The sequence below is a fragment of the Peromyscus maniculatus genome, chromosome 23, assembly GCF_049852395.1.
Source record: "Peromyscus maniculatus bairdii isolate BWxNUB_F1_BW_parent chromosome 23, HU_Pman_BW_mat_3.1, whole genome shotgun sequence".
Taxonomy (NCBI): Eukaryota; Metazoa; Chordata; class Mammalia; order Rodentia; family Cricetidae; genus Peromyscus; species Peromyscus maniculatus.
This window is the reverse complement of record NC_134874.1, coordinates 40,173,903-40,197,812: the sequence shown is the minus strand read 5'-3', so window position 1 is coordinate 40,197,812 and position 23,910 is coordinate 40,173,903. Positions and strand designations below refer to the sequence as shown.

At 36.5% G+C, this 23,910-nt stretch overlaps 1 protein-coding gene across 1 annotated transcript in view; it reads right to left on the bottom strand.

The window, feature by feature from the left end:
• The window catches only part of LOC102927312 (cytochrome P450 3A13-like), a 37,779-nt gene extending 15,606 nt beyond the window's left edge, over nucleotides 1-22,173 (bottom strand). The window contains 7 exon segments of the mRNA XM_076560641.1: nucleotides 1,965-2,113; nucleotides 2,732-2,820; nucleotides 3,079-3,192; nucleotides 10,564-10,663; nucleotides 12,521-12,573; nucleotides 20,083-20,176; nucleotides 21,889-22,173. Of these exon segments, the coding sequence (XP_076416756.1) occupies nucleotides 1,965-2,113; nucleotides 2,732-2,820; nucleotides 3,079-3,192; nucleotides 10,564-10,663; nucleotides 12,521-12,573; nucleotides 20,083-20,176; nucleotides 21,889-21,959 (670 nt within the window). The 5' untranslated portion in view covers nucleotides 21,960-22,173.
• Between the last annotated feature and the right edge of the window lie 1,737 nt (nucleotides 22,174-23,910).

Sequence of the window (23,910 nt, the reverse complement as noted above, 5' to 3'; positions counted from 1 at the left end):
AACAGGAGAAAACATCACTTCAACCCTACTACAGACAAGGCCTTCCTGAACACTGAAAAAAACTCCAGCTGAAGGGAGAAAGATGAACACATGACTATCTCCTGAATTAATCCAAAGGAAGCACCAAAGAATGAAAGATATAAGGGAATTGAATCTAGATATTAAAATGGAATTTGATAAAGAGATAGATATACATAAGGAAAACAAAATGAAATGATGATAGAAATTAATGTTTCATTAAGTCAAATACAAATTTCAGTGCAAAAGATCAGAAATAGAGTGGATGACATAGAAGACAGAAGATGAGGGCATGAAGACAAGGCAGAATAATAAGATTATTCAGTCATGAACAGTGATCACTTTGTTAAACAATTGTAAGTTTGAGTATATAAGAAAAAGTCTATGACTTTCAACATAGAGCAATGACAAGAATTCCATGTCAAAGGCATAGAAAATATTATCGATAAAATCATAGAAATGAAGTTCCCAGAATGAAAGAAAGAAATGATCATCAAGATCCAAAAGTAGATAAAGAGTATTACACAGATAAAAAGACCAGAGAAGAAACTTTCCATTTTACATTAAAAATAAATGGGAATACACAGAATAAAGAAAGTATTCTAGAAGCTTTGAGAAGAAGGACAAAATCACATACAAAGACAGGTCCATGAGCATAACTCCTGAATATCAAAATGGAAAACAAAATGCCAGGAAGGCATAGAAAGTTGTATTTCATGTTTTGAAAATAAGAACTACTGAACAATATATGTATAATATATATACAAACATATAAAAATACATATATATTAAATCCTTACTTATTATCAAAAGAGAAAAAGACCTCTCCATGCTATGTCATCCTATAGAATTTTTCACAATGAATTCTGCTTGCATTACATAATATAAAGGTCAGTTTGGACTGAGAAAAAAGCAAATACAGACAAGGGGCTAGAGGAAAAATAATGATACTAAGACAGCTGTTAAGAAAAGAGGGCAAGACAATGCCAGAGAGGAGAAAAACAATAAAATGTCAGGAATCAGTGCATGTTTTCAATAAGAAGTCTAAATATTAAAAGTCTATATTTCTTTATCAAAGGACACAGAATAATGCTGAAGATAGTGATACATGCTTTAACCTCAACACTCAAGAGCCAGAGGAAAGCAGATCACTATGGGATTCAGAAAAATCTTGTCTACATAGGCAGTTCTAGACGAGCTAGGAATACATGGAGCCTGTCTTTAAATAAAAAGATAAGTAAATAATACACAGACAAGCAGATGGGATTAGCAAGCATAATGCTTTGTCTTGACCCTAAGAAATGTACCTAACCACCAAAATACTAATGTAGGAAACAAGTGTGCATCAATATTCCAATATCAATTTAAATCTAGTCACAAGGATGTAGAAAATCACTTTATACACTCTAAGAAAACCATTCACCCACACAAAATTGCTACTGTAAACATATATGCATCAATATGTGCAGTCCATTTCATAAAACAAATGTTATCAGATACAATGTCACAGAATAAATCCTGCAATATAATTGTGAGTGACTTCTACATTCATTTTAAAATAAATACACTATTCATAACAAATTAACCAGAAAAATATTGGAAGTAGATCACATTAATTTAACTTTGCTTCAAGTTCCATTCAAGAGATGGAGGAATGATTCAATATATGTCAATGAATAAATATAAATCATGACATTAATGGCTCAAAGACATAAATCACCTAATTATCTCATAGTTATCAAAAAGTATAAAGTATGTGGCAATGATGGATAAACATATATGATATTAAAATTCAAAGGGTGATAAAAGAACCAGATTATACAAGAGTGAAGGTAAGATGAGGGAGATAATAATTGTGTATGGATATGCTGTGAGGAACCTCTTTAATTTGTATGCTAATTAAAAGAAATCTTAGATCTTAATATAGTTGAAAATAGACTATATACCTTCAGAGAAAGCCAATGGATTAAAAAAGTCAAATATAAAAAGCTTTCTGGTGTTTTTCACAAAGGGATCCTGGGGGTTGTTGAGGGAATCCACCTTCACTCCAAATAAGGCACCAGTGATCACATCCATGCTGTAGGCCCCAAAGATGCTGAGTAGAGAAACAGGTGAGCTAATGTATTACTCATACAACCTCTGATGTATGAGGCAATTTGTCTGCAATATCATCAACACAGCCTAATTTTACTATTGTGGTATTTTCAGAAACCAACATAATTGTACTACCTACACCATTTCCAGAAACTTCTCCCTCTTCAGTTGGATGAAATAGCAGCAGAAGTAGTTTGTTTCCTGCTGATATTTTTCTAAAATACTCAGCAACTCCTGATGATTTAGATTGTTGAAACTTACAGCTATAATATTCTTGCCAAACCAATGAACTCTGATGTAGCACATAAATCCTCCTCCCACATTTCTTAATCCCCACATCCTCAGCTTTCCTAAATTTGCTTCTTTCATTCTAAACTATATAACTGTCTTCTAAAACATACAAGATGGCAACAGATAACCTAATTTTATCTCATGTACACAATGGAGAGAGTCTCAAATGGTATTGTGGGAAATTTTATTTAATGTGTGGGTTCACAGCAGGATAACATCATGCCTCTCCCTTACTCATGATCTGGAATAATTTTAGCTACCTGTCAGGCAGAGGGAGGTCACCAGATGGGGCACAGAGTCCCCAGCGAATACATACATCACTACTCACTCTTTCATGGTAACATTCTTGCCCTTCGCTACTTTCTGACTCATGTTTTTCACCAGCGCGTCTCCATATTCTTGGATAATGGGGAACATCTAAGCACAAAACACAACATAGTCTCCTGGTAAATGGCAACATCTGAGTTCCCAAATAACAAGTCTTTGGAAATTATAAAGAGATCATCATATTTTTTAAAGGACTATATAAGAATAAATAACAACAACAAAACAAAAAAGACCATCCTTAGCAATGTAATGATCAAAGCAACATCTCTCTAAATAGTATGATATTATTTCTACCAGTCCTTCAATAGATTCTATTACAGTTACAATAAATGTTCTTCATTAACTTACATCTTTCAGTTTTCCACTGCTGAAGGTTGGAGTCAGCAATGATCGAATTCTTTTCCATTCTTCATTCTTAGATCTTATTATACCTTTTTTCATAAATCCAGCTGGACCAAGACTCTACAATACCAAGAAAAATAGATTTTTGTCCTCCATTAGATTTGTTATCTTAACAGTTATAAAAAATGTATGAAATAGACAACATTTCTTAACAGCTACTTATCCTCTTCTAGGTGGCAGGATTCATGCTAGTCTCTCAATAACAGTTCCTCAAACTGGGGCTGGAACAATGGCTCAGTGGTTAACACCACTTGCTCCTCTTGCAGAGGACTCTGGTTCAGTTCTCAGCAACCACTTTAGGTGGTTCACAACTGCCAGTAACTGCAATTCGTAGTATCTGATGCCAGCTTCTTTTCTGTGAGTACTTGCACACATGCAGTACACATACATACACTCAGGCACACATATGTAATAAATAAAATATGTAAAATTCCTCAAAATTAAATATACATACAACCATCTCTGTAAGATAAAGCTATTATGTTATAATCATCATTTCAATATGATTCCTTCTGTACCATATATGTCTTTCTATGTGAAAAGACAGGTAGGAACCCAAAATTTTTCTCCAAGTTAGTATAGAAAAATAGATTTCTTAGGTTTCTATTGCTGTGATAAAACAATGAACAAAAGCAACTTGTGATGTAGAAGGTGTATTAATCTTACAAATCTCAGGCCACAGTCTGACACTGAGAGAAGTTAACACAGGAACCTGAAGGCAGGAACTGAAGCCAAAGCTTTGGATGAATGCCTCTTACTGGCTTGCTCACTGTGGTTGCTCAGCCTAGTTTCAAATACAACCCAGGACTAACTGCCCAGGTTTGGCACCAACCACAGTGAGTTGAGCTCAGTCACTAAACATTAAGAAAGTACCCCACAGCCTTTCTACATGTAAACTGATAGTTGCCTTTCTCAACTGAGGTTTGTCTTGCTCACTATGTCTAGGTTTGTTTCATGTTGCCAAAAAGCAACCAGCGCAACAGGGTACATATAGGAGGGCTGAAGGGTCATATCACTTTGCATGCTGTGAATGTGTTGCTCTGATTAGTTGATAAATAAAATGCTGATTGACCAGTAGCCAGACAGGAAGTATAGGCAGGATAAGCACACAAGGAGAATGCTGGGAAGAGCAAGGCTGAGTTGGGAGAAACCACTCAGAACACGTGATAACATATAGATTAACAGAAATGGGCTGAGTTTAAGTGTAAGAGCTAATCAGTGGTAGGCCTGAGATAATGGCTGAGCAGTTTTAATAAAAATAAGCCTACATATGTTTACTTGGGTTTGAGCAGCTGAGGACAAGGAGGGACACAAGAAAACTTTCAGCAACAGAGGGCTATAATGGTTAACTTTTCCTTAAACCAGTTTGGCACTTACAAGTATCTTCAGCTTAAAATATCTGTTCTCACGTTTTACTATATCTCAACCTTGTGACTAGCTATTGCAATAAGGGAAAACGTAAACTAAAAGACATGTTGATTTCATTGGAAGTAGAAATATTTCCATATTCAAGTTATGTTATTAACTATGTGGAACAAATAAAGATTATACACAAAAATTTAAGGAAATTGAAAGTAACAAAATACCTACAACCTCTCACACACCAGGGTCAGGGAACATTTTGGAAGACATGATGAAAAGGCTGCTAGAGCCAGAGGAGTGCCACAAAGGGCTGGACTCTGGGCGTGACTTAGGTATGACTCACATGGACTCACTGTTGCTATGGTTATCCCCACTAGCACTCTATAAGGCCAATCTAATTTTAAAAATCCAGCACAGATGGGAAAGAGGTTCGGATTATCACCGTCCCTATCTGTGGAGCTAATAATAGTAGCAAGAATATTTTCCATGTATATCTGTAACACATCTCTGCTGAACATGTGTAGTGCCTGAAGTGCCCAGAAGAGGGCATCAAATCCAATGAGATTGGATTTAGAGATGAGTTTCAGTACTATGTGGCTACTGGAATTTGAACCCTGGTCTTCTGTGATAGCAGTTAGTTTTCTTAATGCCTGAGCCTTCTCTCCATAAGCAGCACTGTAAATCATGTCATAGGCACTAGTGTAGAAACTAATGTTTGTAGCACGAATCTCTAAAGTTCTTATTAATAAAATACTCAGGAGCCAGATATTGGGGTGAATGCTGAAAGATCAGAGAAACAGAACAAGCCACAGCTAACCTCACCTCACCTCACCAACTTCTCACCTGATCTTGTTTCCTCAGACTGAAAGCCTCTGAGTCCTCATCCGAATGGATCTCAGCAGAACTGCTGCTAACAGCTCAAATCTTTAAAAGGGTCTAGTTCCTGGTCCTCATGCCTTATATACCTTTCTCCTTTCTGCCACAACTTCCTGTGTTTAAAGGCATGTGTCATCATGCCTGGCTGTTTCCAGTGTGGCTTTGATCTCACAAAGATCCCAATGGATCTCTGCCTCCTCTGGAAAGCTAGGATTAAAGGTGTGTGTGCCATCATTTTCTGGCCTCTATGTCTATCCAGTGGCTGTTCTGTTGTCTGTCCCCAGATAATTTTACTAGGATGCACAATATATTGGGGAACATAATATCACCATGACTATTGTTGCTATGAAAAGGAATATGATGATAATCGAATTGCATTCTAGATTCTTATGTTTATAACCTCAGATTACTGCTGTCAGATTTGTCTTAGAAGTTTCATTTTACAATGGCCAGAGATTAATATAGAAATTTATAACTAGGCAATGTAAAAAAAGGTGTCTTCAAAATGCTCACTCCTAAATGTGACATATAATTCACTCACTCAAAGGCTCAGGAGAGATTAAAAAAGAGAGAGGAGCAGATGAAATATAAGGACTGGACTGGGGAAGTGGCTCACTGATTAAGAACATATACTGCTTTTGACAAGGACCTGAGTTCAGTTTCTAGAACCCCAGTCAGTTGAGGAAATTGCCTGTGATTCTAGAACCAGGGGATCCAACACTCTTTTCTGGTCTTCATGGACATTTTACTCATATACAAAAACACATACACATATTTAAATAAATATAAATAATGTTTCTTAAACAATTTAGGATATACAGTAAAGGTAGAGAGTTATAAAAAGTTCACTTCTGGTCACGAAAAGGTCTTTGCACTCTTAAAACCCAGCAATTGTGATTAATGGCCCAAGACTATTCACAGGATAAGATCTTTCAGCATTCTACCATGGAGAAGGGAAAGGTTCGTATTCTGTCTCCCAGTGAGGATTTATAAATAGATAGTGGGAACCAGAGAAGAAAGAACCATTTACTTCAGCAGTGTAGAGAGTGATAGGGTCTCTATATTCCTACAAATAACTCTCCAATGTATGTTCTCTTGTAATCAGTACTTACTAAATTCCCTGAATCACCAAATATTTGAAATACATTAGAGTAAAAGGAAAAATAATTTAAGAGAGGAAGAGGAACAGTAAGAGTGTGAGAGAGACAAGACTAGGTAATAGGAAGTGAATATAAGCAATATATATATTCATGTATTTTATATCCATGTTAGCATGTATTCTATTTATTGCAATAATATCATAATAAAAATTATAGTACACACATATATGAAACAAGAAAGATATAAAAATAAGAATTAGTATCATTACTCATGTGCACATACCCACATAATTTTAAAATTAAAGATAAATCTTATAAAAATAAATAAATAAACAAATAAGTGATACAAAAATTCAACACAGTGGTGCTGTGTGCTTTAAGCTCAGCATACAGGATGGACAGCCAGGTAGACATCTGTGAGGTCAACATCAGCCTTGACTACATATTGAGTTCCAAGACTGGCAAAGATACTTTTGAGACAGTGTTTGAGAACAAGTCAGCATGGCTTCATTATACAAGTACTAGAGAGAGTAGGAATGACAGAAATAGACATTAAATAATATATATTGTTCATATCAAATTCATAAATGCTTTATATTACAAACTCACAGCCAACTTTATCCTCAATGGAGAAAAACTCAAGCGATACCATTAAATTAAATTAAAATCAAGAGTGAGACAGGACTTTCCATGCTCCCCTCTCTTTTTCAATAAAATCCTCAAAGTGATAGCCAGAGCAAAATAGCAAAAGAAGAAAATTATAGAAAAAAATTAAACTATCCTTATGCAGAATATATATATATATGTATGTGTGTGTATGTATATATATATATATATAATTTCATATATATGTACATATATATATATAATTTCACCAGAAAAAAATGTTGAAATGATGAGCAATTTCAATAAAGAGGCAGGATACAAAATTAGCTTGCAAAAATTAGTAGCCTTTATGTACACCAGCAGGTTGAGAAGAATATCATGAACACATTTCCACTCACAATACCTTCATAGTATAAAATAGACCTTGAAATGAATCTAATCAAATAGAGGAAAGAACACTACAAGGAAAGCTTTAAATCTCAGAAGAAAGAGATTGAGACATTACAAGATGGAAAGACATCCTTTGATTCTGGAATGGTGGAACTGACAATGATAATAAATTATGATAATTCTACCAAAAGCATTTTACACATTCAAAGAAACAGCAAGAAAATCACCACAACATTCTTCACAGAACAAGAAAAAATTCTAAAATCAATATGGAATCAGAAAAGATTCTGGATAGCCACATAAATCCTTAATAATAAGAACAATGTGGGAATAATTATCATTCAAGATTTTAAAATATGCTCTACAGCGGTATTAATAAACAATGAATCTTACTGGTCCAAAAACATATAACATATGTTTACACACACACAAACACACACACACACACACACACACATATATGTATATATATATATATATATATATATATATATATATACTTCTCTAGCTATTTGTCCTACTTTATGGATCCAGATTTCACATTGATATATATATATATATATATATATATATATATATATAGATGAAAAAAACAAAAGACTCAAACATGAGTACACAAGATTACAGCCACCTAATATTTGACAAAGATTTCAAAAATACACACTGGAGAAAATACAGAATCTTCAAAAATATGCTATGAAACAAGGATATCCCCATGTACAACAATGAAATAGACCCATCTCGATCACCTTACAAAAAAAAAAAACCTAACTACAAAGGGTTCAAAGACCTCAGTGTAAAATCTGAAATGCTAGATATTCAAGAAAAATACTGAAGCAGTACACTAAAAAATACAGGTGTAGTAAAGGACTTCATAAACAGGACTCCATTTGTCTGGAAATTAAGGTAAAATTTTGACAAATATTGCCTCATAAAAATAAAAAGCTTTGTACAGAAGAGGAGGCAGTCAATTGAGTGAAGGTGAACACTACAAAGTGAGAATCTCTACCAGCTACACATCTCATAAAGGTTTAATGTCTATATCTATAAGGTACCCAAACACAAAGACTCAAGGAAACAAGCAACTCATTTTCAAGCAACTCATTTTCAAAATGAGATATGAAAGAGGGCATCATGTCTCACACATTTAACAGCAGCACACCAGCAGCAAAGGAAGATGGATCTCTCTGATATTAAAAACAGTAGTGTGGTAGTATGATTGCAAACTAATGCAATCTGAAAATCATTGTGCTAATTCTTCAAAAAACTAGAATTAAATTTACCACATAACTCAGCTATACCAATTCTTGTCATTTCTTCAAAAATACAACATCCTACTCCACGGATGTTTTGCAGACATGTTCATTGATGGTCTGTTCACAATTATTAGGAAATGGAAACAACCTAAACATCCTTCAACTAATAGATAGTGAATAGATAATGAAAATGCAGTATATGTATAAAATGAATGCAATTTAGCTGTAAAGAAAATTGAAACCATGCAGTAATTGAGTGGAACTAGAAAATATTATATTGAATGACATAACCCAGACCCACAAAGACAAATACCCCATGTTATTTCACACCTTTGGTTCCTAGCCCTCAATCTCCATATGTGTGTATACAACAAAGATTGAATACAGAAAGGAGGTAACTAAAATGGGGGTGTGACAAAGGGATCCCCTAAGAGGGAAATAGAAGGACACAGGTAATATGAAGGAGAAATGGGGAAAATGGGAGGGACTTTTAACTGGAGAAGGAAGAAGGAGGAAAATACAGAAGGAGAGGAAGAGGAAATGACGAATAACACTATGGACGGTTGAATGACACAGGGATTCAATATTTTATATCATCTAAAGGGAGCTGGGATGGGAATGGGGAGATGAGCAAGAGAAAACAAATAACATATTTGTATTTTAACTAAAAAGTTTTAAAAGTACCATTCAAAGCTGTTTATAGAAGGAGGTATATAAATGTGGATAAATTACATTAGCTCTGTCATCAGACCAAACTGAGTTTGGAGGCAACCACTGACACTCACTAATAAAGCTTAAACACACTGCCAAATAAAATAAATAAAGTAAATAAGTAACTGCCTAGGAAAAACTGAAGGAGAAAGGAAAACACCAACTTTAACCTTACTTATGATTACCAAGCTTCCTTAGGGACTATGGGGTGACAAGAGTATAAGGAGACAGTAACAACCAGTCTCTACCCTGAGACAGCAGAGCTGTTAAAATGAACTAGTGACTTCTGCTTCATGCTTGCTGATGACCAAGGTCACATCTGCTCTTCCCCCTGAGAAGTGACCACCATGAGTACCCATGTAGACAGCAAGTTTGGGCCTCTTAAACAATGGTTGAAAACAAATAAAAGAAGTGTTTTGTTTATCTCTGAGTGCTGAGAATTTCTGCTTGGGAAAGGTTGAAGCCTCCACCTGGACAAAAGAGCATGAAGACTCATAGCATACTTTGTAAATTTTTGACAAATTACAGTGAATCCATAAGAATTTCGTAATAAAATGTTTGCTCAGTACTGGAGACTGAACTCTGGGTCAGGTTAATCTAACACTGGGCAGCATCTCTAGCCTCTCATAATACTTTTTTTTTGTTTTTGCTTTTTAAGACAGAGTCTGCTGTGTTGCTCTGGCTGTCATGGAACTTGATTTGTAGACCAGGTTAGGCTCAAATTCAAAGAGAACCACATGCCTCTGTCTCCTTAATGCTGTGAGTAAAAGTGCAGCAACACAGCCTGGCTAATTTTTTTGAAAGATGCAGCTGTTCCTATACCTAGAGTGCAACATAGGCACACTGAGTGAAAACCAGCAACACTAACTGCTAGACTATGTGGGAGCATGATAAAATTTTTAAATGAATACTCACATTTTAATTTTTTTATTTTTGAGATTATAATGTAATTGCACATTTCTCCCTTTCGAATACTTCCACATACACCTTTCTTCTCTTTTTCTTATTCATGCCTGGTTGTTGAAATAATTGTTATCGAATACATATATGAATATTTATATACCTATACATATTCCTATATATAACATGTTTGGTTTGTATAATCCTCACATATTTGAAAGAATACCTACTTGTCGATTTGTGAAGTTAGAATAAAATTCTTTCACTAGTACATTCTTGATCATATCTGGTTCTGTGATAACCAGCACAGGGACCAGCCCATTATATATCCTGTATTGGAAAAACAGAGATGATTACATTTTGATCCTGATATTACCCCTAGTTCTATATATACATGCTCCTGTGAACTGAACCTTGGCCTTCAGTAAGAACACCAGGTGTTTACTCACTGCTACTCTATTGCACCTAAGGGCAAATTCTTAACAATTGACAAGTAGTAATGTTTCAAGGAATTTTTCCTTGGGGCCAATAGAAACGCAGTACAACATGCCCATGGCCTTGGGTCATGAGGCCATCAGAGCTCAGCAGACCCTGTGATTATTATTGTGGTTTCTGGTGATGAATGAGAATAGAGAAAGAGGCAGAACCTCTTTCACCTTGCTTGTGGCACATAGCATAGTGATGTCACTTCTTCCAATGCTCTAGACAAATCCCCAGTTAGCTCAACCATCACACAAAATAAGTCCTGAGTTCAATTCCCAGCAACCACATGGTGGCCCACAACTATCTGTAATGAGATCTGGTGCCCTCTTCTGGCCTGCTGTCATACAAGCCATATAAATAATAAATAAATCTTTAAAAGAAAGAAAGAAAGAAAGAAAGAAAGAAAGAAAGAAAGAAAGAAAGAAAGAAAGAAAGAAAGAAAGAAAGAAAGAAAGGGAAAGAAAAAGAAAAGGCGTGCACCACCACCGCCCAGCCAAAATAAATAAATAAATAAATAAATAAATAAATAAGTAAGTAAATAAATAAGTAAATAAATGAAACAAGCCCAGAAGTCAACAGCATGGTATAACATATCCAACAACTTTTCTTCAAAGTAAGTAGTATGTGTTGAGAGGAAATAATTATATACACTTTAGTTAAAAAGTCAATGTCTTGTATAAATGTAACAAAAATTGAAAAGTAAAAGAAAATTCAACAAAGTTTGGAATCGCAGAACTCTAAGACCAGTAGTCAGGAGGCAGAGATGGAAGACAGAGACTTCTAGGCCAATATGGACTCGTAGCGACTTCCAGACCTATGTTGGATATATTGAGACCTGGTCTCAAATAAATTAACAACAGGGCAAGGCCCAGGATGACTCAAACCTACAGAAAGAAGTACAGGCAGGTAAGGATTACTGAGAATGAGAGAACTGGTCTTCCCCAGGGAAGAGCACACAAACTGGTTACCAGTTCCATATGATCAGCCCTGAAAACATACATACAAAAAACACTATGCAGATTGAATAGGTCATAGTTATGAATAGAAATGCACTTATATATGCATATAGTCATGTAACAACAATTAATGAAAACCAGAGGATTTATTTGAAGGAGGAAAGGGAAAAGAGAAAGGATGCAATTATATTATAATCTCAATCAAAAAATGAAGTAATAAAAATAAAAAACATACTTTATACACACATTAAATTAGACAAAAAGTAATAACTGGAAACATGCCTATGTTTTCCTTAACTTATCTTTGAAAAGTTCACATTTACTGGAAATAATTTTTTATAAAATTAATTTTGCTTTTATCTAAGTATAAATCAGTACGGGCAGGGGACACTCTTCTAAATTTATGAGCACATATTACATGCATCTGAATTAACGCATATCTTAAAATTTTTTGAAGTTTCAAGGAAGAATAAATGGAGACAAGAACCCTTATAAGACATTGGATTTAAGTAAGGCTAGGTGTTTCTGGAACATCAATGGATGCAGACAAATCATTACCTGTAATGCCCTCATTTTAATTCAGACTATGGACAACAACATACTTGTGGAACCCTTGGCAGGACAGGATTTCAGACACTTTAAATCAGGCAAATGTGACCCAATTAACTCTGGACTGACAAAGTTCTCCAATGCAGTTTGCTGTCACATCATAACAAATCTGCATATCAGACATTTGCAGAATACTCACCCCCACATATCTCCATACTTTTTATGGCATTCTATATCGTATTTTGATATTCCCTGGGAAAAGAAGAGAAAATGAAAAATTATTTTTCGACCTGTATTGGCCACCAAACTGAGAACAAATGACTCAAACCCCAGGACATCAGGCTCATTATTTAATTTTCTAAACATGCAATTAATGGAAATCCTTCCAAGTTCTCTGAGAGAAAAAAGAAAATACAGGAGACACTTGACATAGTGAATTTAAACGTATTCATGATTTATTTTCTGGATATTGTATATTCCAAAACTGTTTCTTCTTTATTAAAAGTAGCAACTGTCTTTATCTTTGGGAGTTCTTTAGTTTTGTCTTGACTCTGAAATCCTGAAACACTCTGTCTTTTCCCCTCCTTGAGTGCCTGAGGGCACCAAGCGTCAGGGAGATTGCCATGACTGTGCAAATTCTATTTGCATCTCACTGCTTACTGCCTGTTCACTCACTTGATGACTTCTCCAGGATTTAGTATGGTCAGTAAATTGAAGAAAACATTGATGTATACAGCATATTAGATTTATGTAATTGCCTTTCATTATATTAAATCAAAAGAAACAAGAAAGCAGAGGCAAATGAATTTGCCTTCTAATGTCCCTGTTCAATATGGAAAGATGAGGATATGCTGCCTCACATAAAGAAACATAAAAGTTAGTGCTTGGTTTGAACTTTCACCTCTGGATCTTGGGGAAAAGTCCATGTAAACATTAAGTGGCAATTGTAATTTTAGTGGATAAAATCCTAAAAACTCAGCTTGGACTCAAACTTTCTATGTATCTAAACTGACCTTGAAATGCTGATCATTCTGAATTTAGTGATTACAGGTGTGTGCCCCTATGTCCTGTTTTTATGGTGCTGGGTTCAACCCAGGGCTTTGTCCATTCTATGCAAGCATTCTACAGAAGGGAATTCCATATTCAGGTACTGTGAATGTCAACTATACAAAACTATGTCTCCAGACAGGTGATAGAGCCTAGTGTGGACAGCCTAGTATTTAGAGCCAGACTGAACTAAGGTATTCTCTGAGATCCTAATGAAATTACAAAAGGAACATTACTTCTGGGTCCTTGTCCAGGAACTGAATTGGCAAGAACCAGTCTAGGGCTAGAGTCAGTTTCTCAAAAGTGTGAATGTTGTAGTTTCATGGAGATTGGACTTTTTTCTAGTCTGTGCTTCAGTCCTAATGCATCTGTGACTGAGGTATGGATATATGTGTTCTTTTTGCCAGCCTTTTATGATTTAGGTGTGTGCTAGACTTAGTCATTTCCCTTTTACATATACCATGTAGAAAGCTTTCTGCTTAATAATCTTCTGATATAACTCATCATTTTATGCAAGACCTCCTAGGCATAGATACATGTCTTCTTTGTTTGTCATACATGGTCCTCTCCTGAAACATCTCATCACCTTGACCATTGGGATCCTTATTCCTTCCAGTTCACATAATTTGGTACTCAATACAGGGCTCAAGATAAATAGAAATCACCAAGAATGATTGTTACTGTGATAAATGTTCAAAAAGAGTCCGACGTGAGGACCTGTAAGAAAGAAAGGGTGAAGGAATAGCTGAGATTAAAACATGGAAGGAAAAGATTCTAAAAAACGATTTCTTTTCTTTCACATGTTTCATTGGCTTCTACTTTGACACATATCACTATGGTACTTAGATAAATTCTTTACTTTCATTAAAAAATATACTCTTGGTTCCCCAAATAAGGTTCTGTAAATTTAAAGACATGGGAACATGTAGGTGGAAGTTTAAAGACAAAAATATCACCTATGAGGGCCACATGAATTTCCTATTTTGGGATTGTGCTGTTGAATTTTATACATGATTAATTATATCTACAGTTTGAATATGATTCATTTGTAATTCAACGCCCCTGTAGATACAGCCAAAATACTCCAATAGAAACTGGGGGACACGAGATAAAATAAAATGTCACAAAATAGAGATATTTTAGTACCTGAGGAGCAGGAGGTACCTTAATTTATTGAATTACTTTCACTTCATGATACTTCAGAGGATTAAGAGAGAAACTTCCTTTTTGCTGGTGAAGTGATAATATTGTCTGAATTGGCTCCTACTTGTTTAACTGAGCCAAACCCCATCCTCCTCAGGACTCTCCTCATTTTCCTTTTAGCCTTCCTTCCTCTAGTTTTCAAAAACTCATGAGGAAAGATGAATGGAGGATGCTACTACATGGTATGGCCAAGAGCCCCAACTTGTGTCAACAATTTATTGCTCAAATCTTACTCACAGTTAGAAAAAAGTACCCTTCTTTCATGATTATTTATTACCTAGGGGATTTCTGTACCTATTGACAATCTAATTATTCAGTTATTTCTCACCATCCACCATCACTTAGAACAGACACAGCTGGAAATTTCCTTGGAGAAATCACATATTAAAACTTTTCTCTCTGTGAGTTCGAGGCCAGCCTGGGCTACCAAGTGAGCTCCAGGAAAGGCGCAAAGCTACACAGAGAAACCCTGTCTCGAAAAACCAAAAAAAAAAAAAAAAAAAAAAAAAACTTTTCTTATTTAGATCATATTATAAAGGACAGTACCATTTGCCCACAAAGATCCACATGTAACTACTAATATTTATTGATTTTTAAAAGATCTTTGGATATACGAATTGGCTTATATCTTCCCTGAAGCATACTACAAAAGATTTGACTCTCTAATTTTTCATAGTAAGAGGAGATAATGACCCCTCTTCTGGCTGACTTTTTTTTTTTTACATTTTTTTCAATTTTCTCTATTAAGAAATTTTAAGCCACGTGGTGGTGGTGCATGCCTTCAATCTCAGCAATTGGGAGGCAGAGGCAGGCAGATCTCTGTGAGTTCAAGGCCAGCCTGGTCTACAGTGCAAGATCCAGGAATGGTGGAGAGAGAGAGAGAGAGAGAGAGAGAGAGAGAGAGAGAGAGAGAGAGAGAGAGAGAGAGAGAGAGAGAGAGAGAGAGAGAGAGAGAGAGAATTTTTTGGGGGGTGTTTCGAGACAGGGTTTCTCTGTGTAGCTTCTTTGTGTAGCTTTGCACCTTTTTCAGGAACTCACTTTGGAGACCAGGCTGGCCTTGAACTCACAGAGATCCGCCTGCCTCTGCCTCCCGGGTGCTGGGATTTAAGGCGTGCACCACCACCGCCCAGCTGAGAAATTTTGTACTTACTCCACATACCACCTACAGATCCCACTTCCTCCCTCCTTCCAAACCCAGCGCTCTCTCCCAAATCAAGGTCTCCCATAGGGAGTCAGCATAGCCCGGCACCCTGAGCCTAGGCAGGTACTAGCCCCTTCCCAATGCACCAAGGCTGTGCAAGTACATCACACCACAGGCACTGGGCTCCCAAAAGCCTGCCCATGCAACAGGAATGGATCCCAATCCCACGACTGGGTGCCCCCCCCAAAGTGTTCGAGCCAAACAACCTTCTTCCATATCTAGAGGGCCTAGTCCAGTCCCACGGGGGCTCCTCAGGTACCAGTCCACAGTTCATAGGCTTCCACTAGTGTGACCGGTCATCTCTGCATGTACTTCCATCATCATCTCGATGTCCACCAACTGCAGAATCACTCCTCTCTCTCTCATTGATTGGTTTTCCAGAGCTCAGCCTGGCTGACTCTTGCAACCTAGGAGACCTATAGAATGGATTTTTTCTGCCCACTGATGTTGGCTGTCCCTTGACTTATTATGAAATCCTTGCTTAGCTTATCCAGAAAACAGGAATCCTCAAGCCCATCAATTTATTCCATAATAAATTGACTTGATAGTTCACCTCTTAACATCTTCACTATTTGATTCACTTTGGTTGTTCACTGACTCTTGACAGGTAGCTCTCTTTGACCTTATAGGCCAGCTTTGTACTTCATATCCTGCTGATCCTTTGATTCAAATTTTTTTTGGTTTTTCGAGACGGTTTCTCTGTGTAGCTTTGTGCCATTCCTGGAACTCGCTTTATAGACCAGGCTGGCCTCGAACTCAGAGATCCACCTGCCTCTGCCTCCCAAGTGCTGGGATTAAAGGCATGTGCCACCACCTCCTGGCTGATTCAAATTTCTTAATACTACTTTATAGGAGGTACACAATCCCAGAAACAGATACTGTGTTCCTAGGTGAGAGCATTCTAGGGTGCCTAATGTTATACTTTAAGAAGTAACTCCTCATCCATTGAATGTTTCAGTTATGTCTTCTCAGAAGGTAAATTTCTTTTGCATTGCCTCAACCTCTAAACTTAATCTGGAAAGTGTAGAATTCTACTGGGCTTGCATAGCTTACATTCCCCTTGGCTTATCCAATCACAAGGGAAGACCTTTCTACTAGAGTATTTACTAATGATATGCTTGTTTACTTTGCAATGCTGATGTTTCACATGTTGTGCTGGTACCATTCACTTTAACTTTATTGGTAGATCATAAATTATTCCCATTTGTTTGTCATTGATGGGACAGTATGACTATGTTCTTCTCTTGTGAGTGACTCAAGGGTCCACATGAGATCAAAAATCAAGCATCACCAACTCATTCACCATTCTGATCACCCATCAGTTACCCCATTGGATAGACATTTCCCAGAATTTAGTGACTTTCCTGTGCCCTGCTTCAGAATGGAATTCTCCTTGAGTGGCTTGCTCCATGATGCTAAAATAATTCTTGCCATTGAACAGATGATCTGCGGTGCTGGTTGTATTATCTTAGTGGTGCCCACCTGGTCTGGATGAATATAAAATCCCAAAATCCTCTCATTGGTCATGACCTGTTTATACTATCTTTAGAGGAAAACATTAGATTTTGAGCCACTGTCCCTGATAATGGGGTGACATATGGAATTATTAGAGAAGATGACCAACCATGGCATATCATTTTATATTTGACATCACATATTCTGTTAAAACTCCATAAATCAAACTGACTCAGAATCCCTCTATTAAATAAAAGAGAGTACACTTCAAAATTACATGTATTACTTGTATCCTCACTAATTGTATAGATGCCTTTGCTCATGGGAGCCTTCCTTTACTTTAATAGTCTTGCTTTGCTATTGTTCCTGTGCAACCTAATAATCCTTTAAGTATGGGGACTTTGGACAACACAGTCTCTTTGAGCTACATTAGGATTTTACTAAAAATATATTTTTGGATTTTATTTTAACTATAATTTTTGCAGGACTTACAGCTATCCAGTCAGAGGCCGCTTCCACAGTGTCCATTGCCCAACAAGTGCAAACTGCCCATTTTGTTAAACAGATTCCTTATAATACTTCTGTAGCTTAGATAAAACATAGATAAAAAATACAAACCACAACTAGAAGCTAAGTTAAATGCTCTGAAAATTTGTGTATTCAGCCTGGGAGATACAGTTAAAGCAATATATTTTTAATTATCTTTACAGTGTCCTGCTGGATTTAGATACATTTGTGTTGCTCCTTTAAATTATGATGAATGTGAATGAAAATGGGAGATAATTAAAATCATTTTCAGGTAATTTGACAAAATCAAAATGTTATATTAGATTTTGTAACCCTTAAGCAAATAGTTACTAGCATGTGCCATGCTCATACACATTCAGTTCCCCTTTGGAGCCAGTCAAAGATTTATTAAACAACTGCTACATGCAATCTCCTTAACACTGTTAAACATTTGTTCACTATTATCCTCAGATTACTTGTGCTGATAATCCATCTGATAGTATTAGGAGTTATTTTCTGGTTTAAAGCATTTTTAGACTCTTAAATGTTTAGACACAAATGACTCATCTGGCCATAAAAAGCAAAATGTCTTGGTGGGGGGGAGTCCTTTTTGAAACAGACTAATTCGAAGTTTTCCCAGACACCATTGTTAAAGAACAAAAGGTATGACAGTTCTGTGGCCTTTCAGACACAGATTTGACAAGTTCCTCTCTGGGTCTGGGGTCAGGGCCTCTAAGAAGTTTTGGTTGTAGTTTATGGGGATCCTAATGTTTTCCCTGGGTTGTGGTTATCAGTCATAAGGCAGCTGTTTCTGAGGAATCCTGTGTTCTCTTTGCCAACATTGTTGGACTTAGCTCTCAGCTGACCTTGGCCATTTCCCCATGCAAATAGTAAGTATGTAAGGATCTATGCTGATTAATAAACCTCCTTGGTGTAAGTCATCAGCTTCTGCAAGACCTCCAAGTCTCAGGTCCTGTTTTTTTTTATTTTTTTCCCTTGTTACTCCCTCACAAAACCTCACCTTTTGTGATTCTTATTTTTGCAGCTTTGGGTCATCATAGTATAACCACATCCCTATTAATACCTAGTCACCTATAAATAGGATATCATGGTATATCCAAGTACTGAGTAAGATTAATCTGTGGTCAAATTATGAACAGCAAGTTTGAGATTAATCTTGTCTACAGGAGACTACTTGAAACAAACAAACAAAAACACAAGAAGTGTATTTCAAAAACTACATAAGGAAAAGTTCATCCAAAAATGACAAGGAAGTTATTGCTTTTTCAATTGGGAGCAAAGCATGGTATTCCTCATAACTTATGCAATAATTTTGAAGAATTATGATCTAATAAGTAAACCATGAGAATTCAGAAAAGCAAATCTTACAAGAGTGCAGCCTGCATGTAGGCATTGCTCCTGTGCAGGAGCTCAGGAAGGACAGGCCAAGAGTCCAACCTTTAGAAAACATCCAGAGACGTCTGTGTAAATTCACAGTCCCTATTATATGGGTACATGTATATGTATAAATGTATACAATTATATATATGTGTGTGTGTGTGTGTGTGTGTGTATTTCACACTACATGTATATTTTTCACAGATTTGTCAACTTATGCTTTTATTAGTGATTTTGTATAAATGATTCTGCTTCTGTTTCAAGAAATAAAACTCACAGTCTGCTTTATAGGCAACATCATCTAGTCTCCCATATTCCTTCTCTTTAGACTCATGCATAGGGTTGTACCTTGAAGGGAAAAGGAGTAAAGGCAAATCTTCTTGTAGGTGGCAAATGCTTGGCTAGAGCCTTAGAAGTAATAATGGGATTAAACAGTTCAATTGAGGATTCAAGTATGTGTATATTCCCCAAAAGTAACTACATGCTTCCTGACAAGCATGTTTCAGAGATACTCAGCAAGGAGTGTAAATATTATTACTGAACTCAGATGTGAATAAATCACACAGGTTGATGAGTTACTACTCAGTGGCCTTACATGTATTTCTTTAAATACTAATTAAGAATAACTGTACTTTTCTGGAATCTGTACTAAAAAGGAAACAAAATCTTTGATGCTCTCAAAGTCTACACATCAGCATTTTAGCTTCAGGTCCTAGTGTGCTAACAGCCAGGGTCACCTGCCCTGCCACAAACCTGAGGTCACAAACACATGTCAGCAAAACCCAAGGGTAACCTGGCAATGATGTGGGTGTGACAAAAAAAATTCTGCCAGCTGAAAGCCTTACAATTGATCCCAATGTCCATTAGAATGGATGAACTGACATGGGGTTTAATATTTGTATAAGTGACACTGTTGCAAGAAGCCAAGTAGGGAACCCAACAGCACTCACCCTCCTATAGTTAAGCATCGTCCCAACAAAAGGCAGAGGTTTGGGGCCAGGAATCCCCAGCTTCTTAAAAAGTCCATGAGAAGAGGTCCCATACCTAAAACATGGAGAAGAAAGTCAGTCAGATAATGGGGTTGTTATTCATACACATAAATATTCATAACCATACACACACATAAATACACATATTCCCACTTGAAATATAAAAATATACATATTAATGTCTACATATATACACTAATTCATGTATATTATTGACTCAATATGTATTATATGAGTAGATATACATGCATATATGAGTATAGATAGATAAATAGATAGATAGATATAGATATAGATAGATATAGATATAGATATAGATATAGATATAGATATAGATATAGATATAGATATAGATATAGATATAGATAGATGCAAATATTGAGAATTACCAGAATTTTTCAGTGAGGTAACAAGTGGGAAGAATACAACATAAAAATTCAGAGAACTAATCCCCTTCATATTTCATCTTACTATAAACTTTTAGGTTAACACTTGATGGTCCCATTCTTAGAGTTAGTATGTAATAAAACTTTATAAACGTGAGTTTGAATGTTGCTAAAGGACTCAATAGACTTAAGAAGTTGACACATATTATAAGTGTGAGTAACCTGCAATGCAAGATCCTCAACATTATTAATCAGTGAATAGTGAGGTTGTTCAGAGGGGGAAGATAACCCACCAGCAGAGCCCCATGACAAGATTCTCTATCCTTTCCTGTTTATCAGACTGAAATGCGTGCAGAGCTTCCCAGGTGCAGTTTTGGGCTGGGGAGATGGCTCAGCAGGTCAGAGAATTTTCTGCCCTTGCAGATGACCCAGGTTTCATTCCTAGCCCCCACATGACAGCTAATAACACTATATAATTCCACTCCCTGAGAATCCAATGCCTGGTTTTAATTTACATGGACATCAAGCATACATGAGATACAGATACATACATTCATGCAAAACATTCATAGGGGCAATATAAAAATATATTTTTTAAGATACCAATTTTGGGAGTCCTCTGTTCAGGTGTGGGGTTTTGATGCTACAGTTATCTTTGAACCATTTATGCTCCTCCAAGTAACCTTTCAAACACATCCCTGTAATAACTTCATAAACTCATGTCTCTCCAGGGTGGACTTTGGAGGAATGGCTACATTGATCTGTCAATTGTGCCCTACTGAGTCAAAGGATATTTGCTCCCATCTTTCCCAGGAAATACAAAGTGCTCAATGAGTTATCCAAATGAACTCATGAGGCCATGAACTACAGAAAGCATAATCTCTCTGTTCTGTTTCTTCCTAGACCCTAGACGGCACAAAGGCAGTTTTCTGTACTTAGATGATCAGCCACAGGAACTTAGTTTACTGTCAGTAATCCAACAATCTCTGTGACAACACTCTCTGGACAGACAGGCCTGAGTCTAAATAATCATTATTATCTCAGGTGTAGTTTCCCTCATTGTGGGTTCAATATTCTGTGCAACCTTCCTATCCCAATGTGACAAACTAATGACAGAAAACAAACAAGAGAAACAGCAGACTGTAATCATTTTAAACCTGCTCTGGACTGTCTCCCAATGTTGGACTTTTAACATTACTTGAAAACACTTGGCTGAAAAGCACAGTGAATTAAATGATTTAGGTTACAGGAGAAATGTGTTCAGATGTGGGAGTATGAATTTCCATTGGATTATGCCTTTTGATTTTCTAACAGGGAAAGGAGGCCTGAGAATTATTCACCTCTGAGCCCACAAATGGGAGACATCCAGTTAATTACTCACAGGTAGAGGAGCACCAGGATGGTAGCCAGCAGTGCCCACGTCTCTGTAGAAAAATTTGGAATCAGGTCCATTGCTCTTTTCCTTCAAGAAATCTCTCTTTTCCTAGTAGGTGAGGACGTGAGTTCTCCTTCTGAGTTCAGGTGTGAATCCATGAAGACAATCTGCAGTATTTATGTGCTAGGAAAGGGGGTGGAGCAGTCACTAGTGCTAGTAGAAAGATCAACAGTGTATCTTCCTTGGGTATGGAGAACATGAGTGACATCTTCAGTTGACAATTCATGATAGTTTATGTTAAACTATATTTTGACTTCTTTTTAGTTCTTTTCCCTAGGAAATTAATAAATAACTAATCCAATGTTCTTGGTAAGACCAGAGGTAATAGATGTTTGTCAGAAATGCAATAGAGTGATTGGCATTACATGTCCTTTGATGTTTATGGGGCTGTCTATATTGCAAAACACATCTTTGCACTCAAGCCCCATTTATAAATATATAAACATGTATATTTCTGTGGAACCCTGTGTATACCCTGTGTATACCCTAGATAAATTATCACATTTAATAACAAAATTGACAAAGAAAATAATCACATCATCCCTAGATAAACTAAAATTTCCCATGTATTTCTTTTATTATCGTTTTTGCAACATTTGTGGTTTCTGTATATATTTGCCTTATACTTTATTATTAATGGGCATTGCTCACTATTATTTTTGTATTCCCAGTGTCAGTGAAGTGTTTTAAAAATACACCCATAGGACCAGAATATGTTATTGTCACAAGCCCAAGCTTGAATTTTTCACTTCTTCCCCTGTGCCTTCCCTCTCTGTGTAGCATGTGGTGGTTTATTGGTCATCTGTACCTGTGAATCTGTGTGTACCTACTGCTTGTGTATGTGTCCCTAACAAAGGACTTAGCTCTGTATTTATTGGACAGCACAGAAAGCATGGCATGGACAATGGATGTGGGACTCTTTACAGAAATCTTTAGAAGAGTTTTATGGAGGAGAGGAAATGATTTACTGACTTGGACAAACACTGAAACCCTCAAATACCAAAAAAGTATGGCAAGCATACACTACTATGCTGTGTCTGTATGTTATTTGCAACATTAATGGTCGATATTTATTTATAGAGTTGCTTTCAACCTATGGGCTGCTTTCAGCAAATGATTACCACAACACACCCATGCATTTACTCTGAGTCAGGGACATGGAAGGATATATAATTTAAGATTAAAATTGTGCATTAGCTTAGGTTGTAAAAACTCATTACATGGGAAATCAAAGGTTAGTGAAGTAGTTTGTGACATTGTTGTCTTAAAGGCTTTTTAATCAAAACGATATATAGTAGGGTATCAGCATACAACTTAAGTGATGTCAAGGTACATATAAAGGTAACATGAAAGCCGGTTGAAATTCTCTTTGTTGCTCAAGTACATCAATATTCAACAGCTGTCATTCTAAACAAAGAATCATAATGAGAAACATATAGATACAAGACTATAAACACTTATCTGTTGAATTCTTCTATCTATCATGACTTTAACCTCAACAATTTCCTACAGATAATCTAGAATGTAGGACCGGCTGTGTGACACTATACTTGGGATGATGTGAAACAACATGTACTCACTCCAGACAGTGAATCAATGAGAGCCCAAAGTAAGAATACCACTGACTTTCTACTTGCTAAACCAATAATTTTTATTGGGTAAAAATGACTCAAAGACAGATACATTACCCAAAGCCCACCTCAACATCTGTGGTGGCTCTCAAAAACTGGAGACCTGGAGCATGCAGCACAGCTAGCAGGCAGCTTGACATGGAGTATCTGTTCTAGGCAGCTGTTCTTGTCTGTGAGTGTCTCTCTGAAGTTCTAACGGCTTATAAATGCTGGAGGAGGGAGGGGGTATAGTGAATTTTGTCAGTTTCAGGGACTTCTTGAAGACTTTGAGTAGTTTGTTTCCTGAAATTAGAAGGTTCCCTGCAGAATGGAATGTTTTTACCTCTTCTTAGATTAG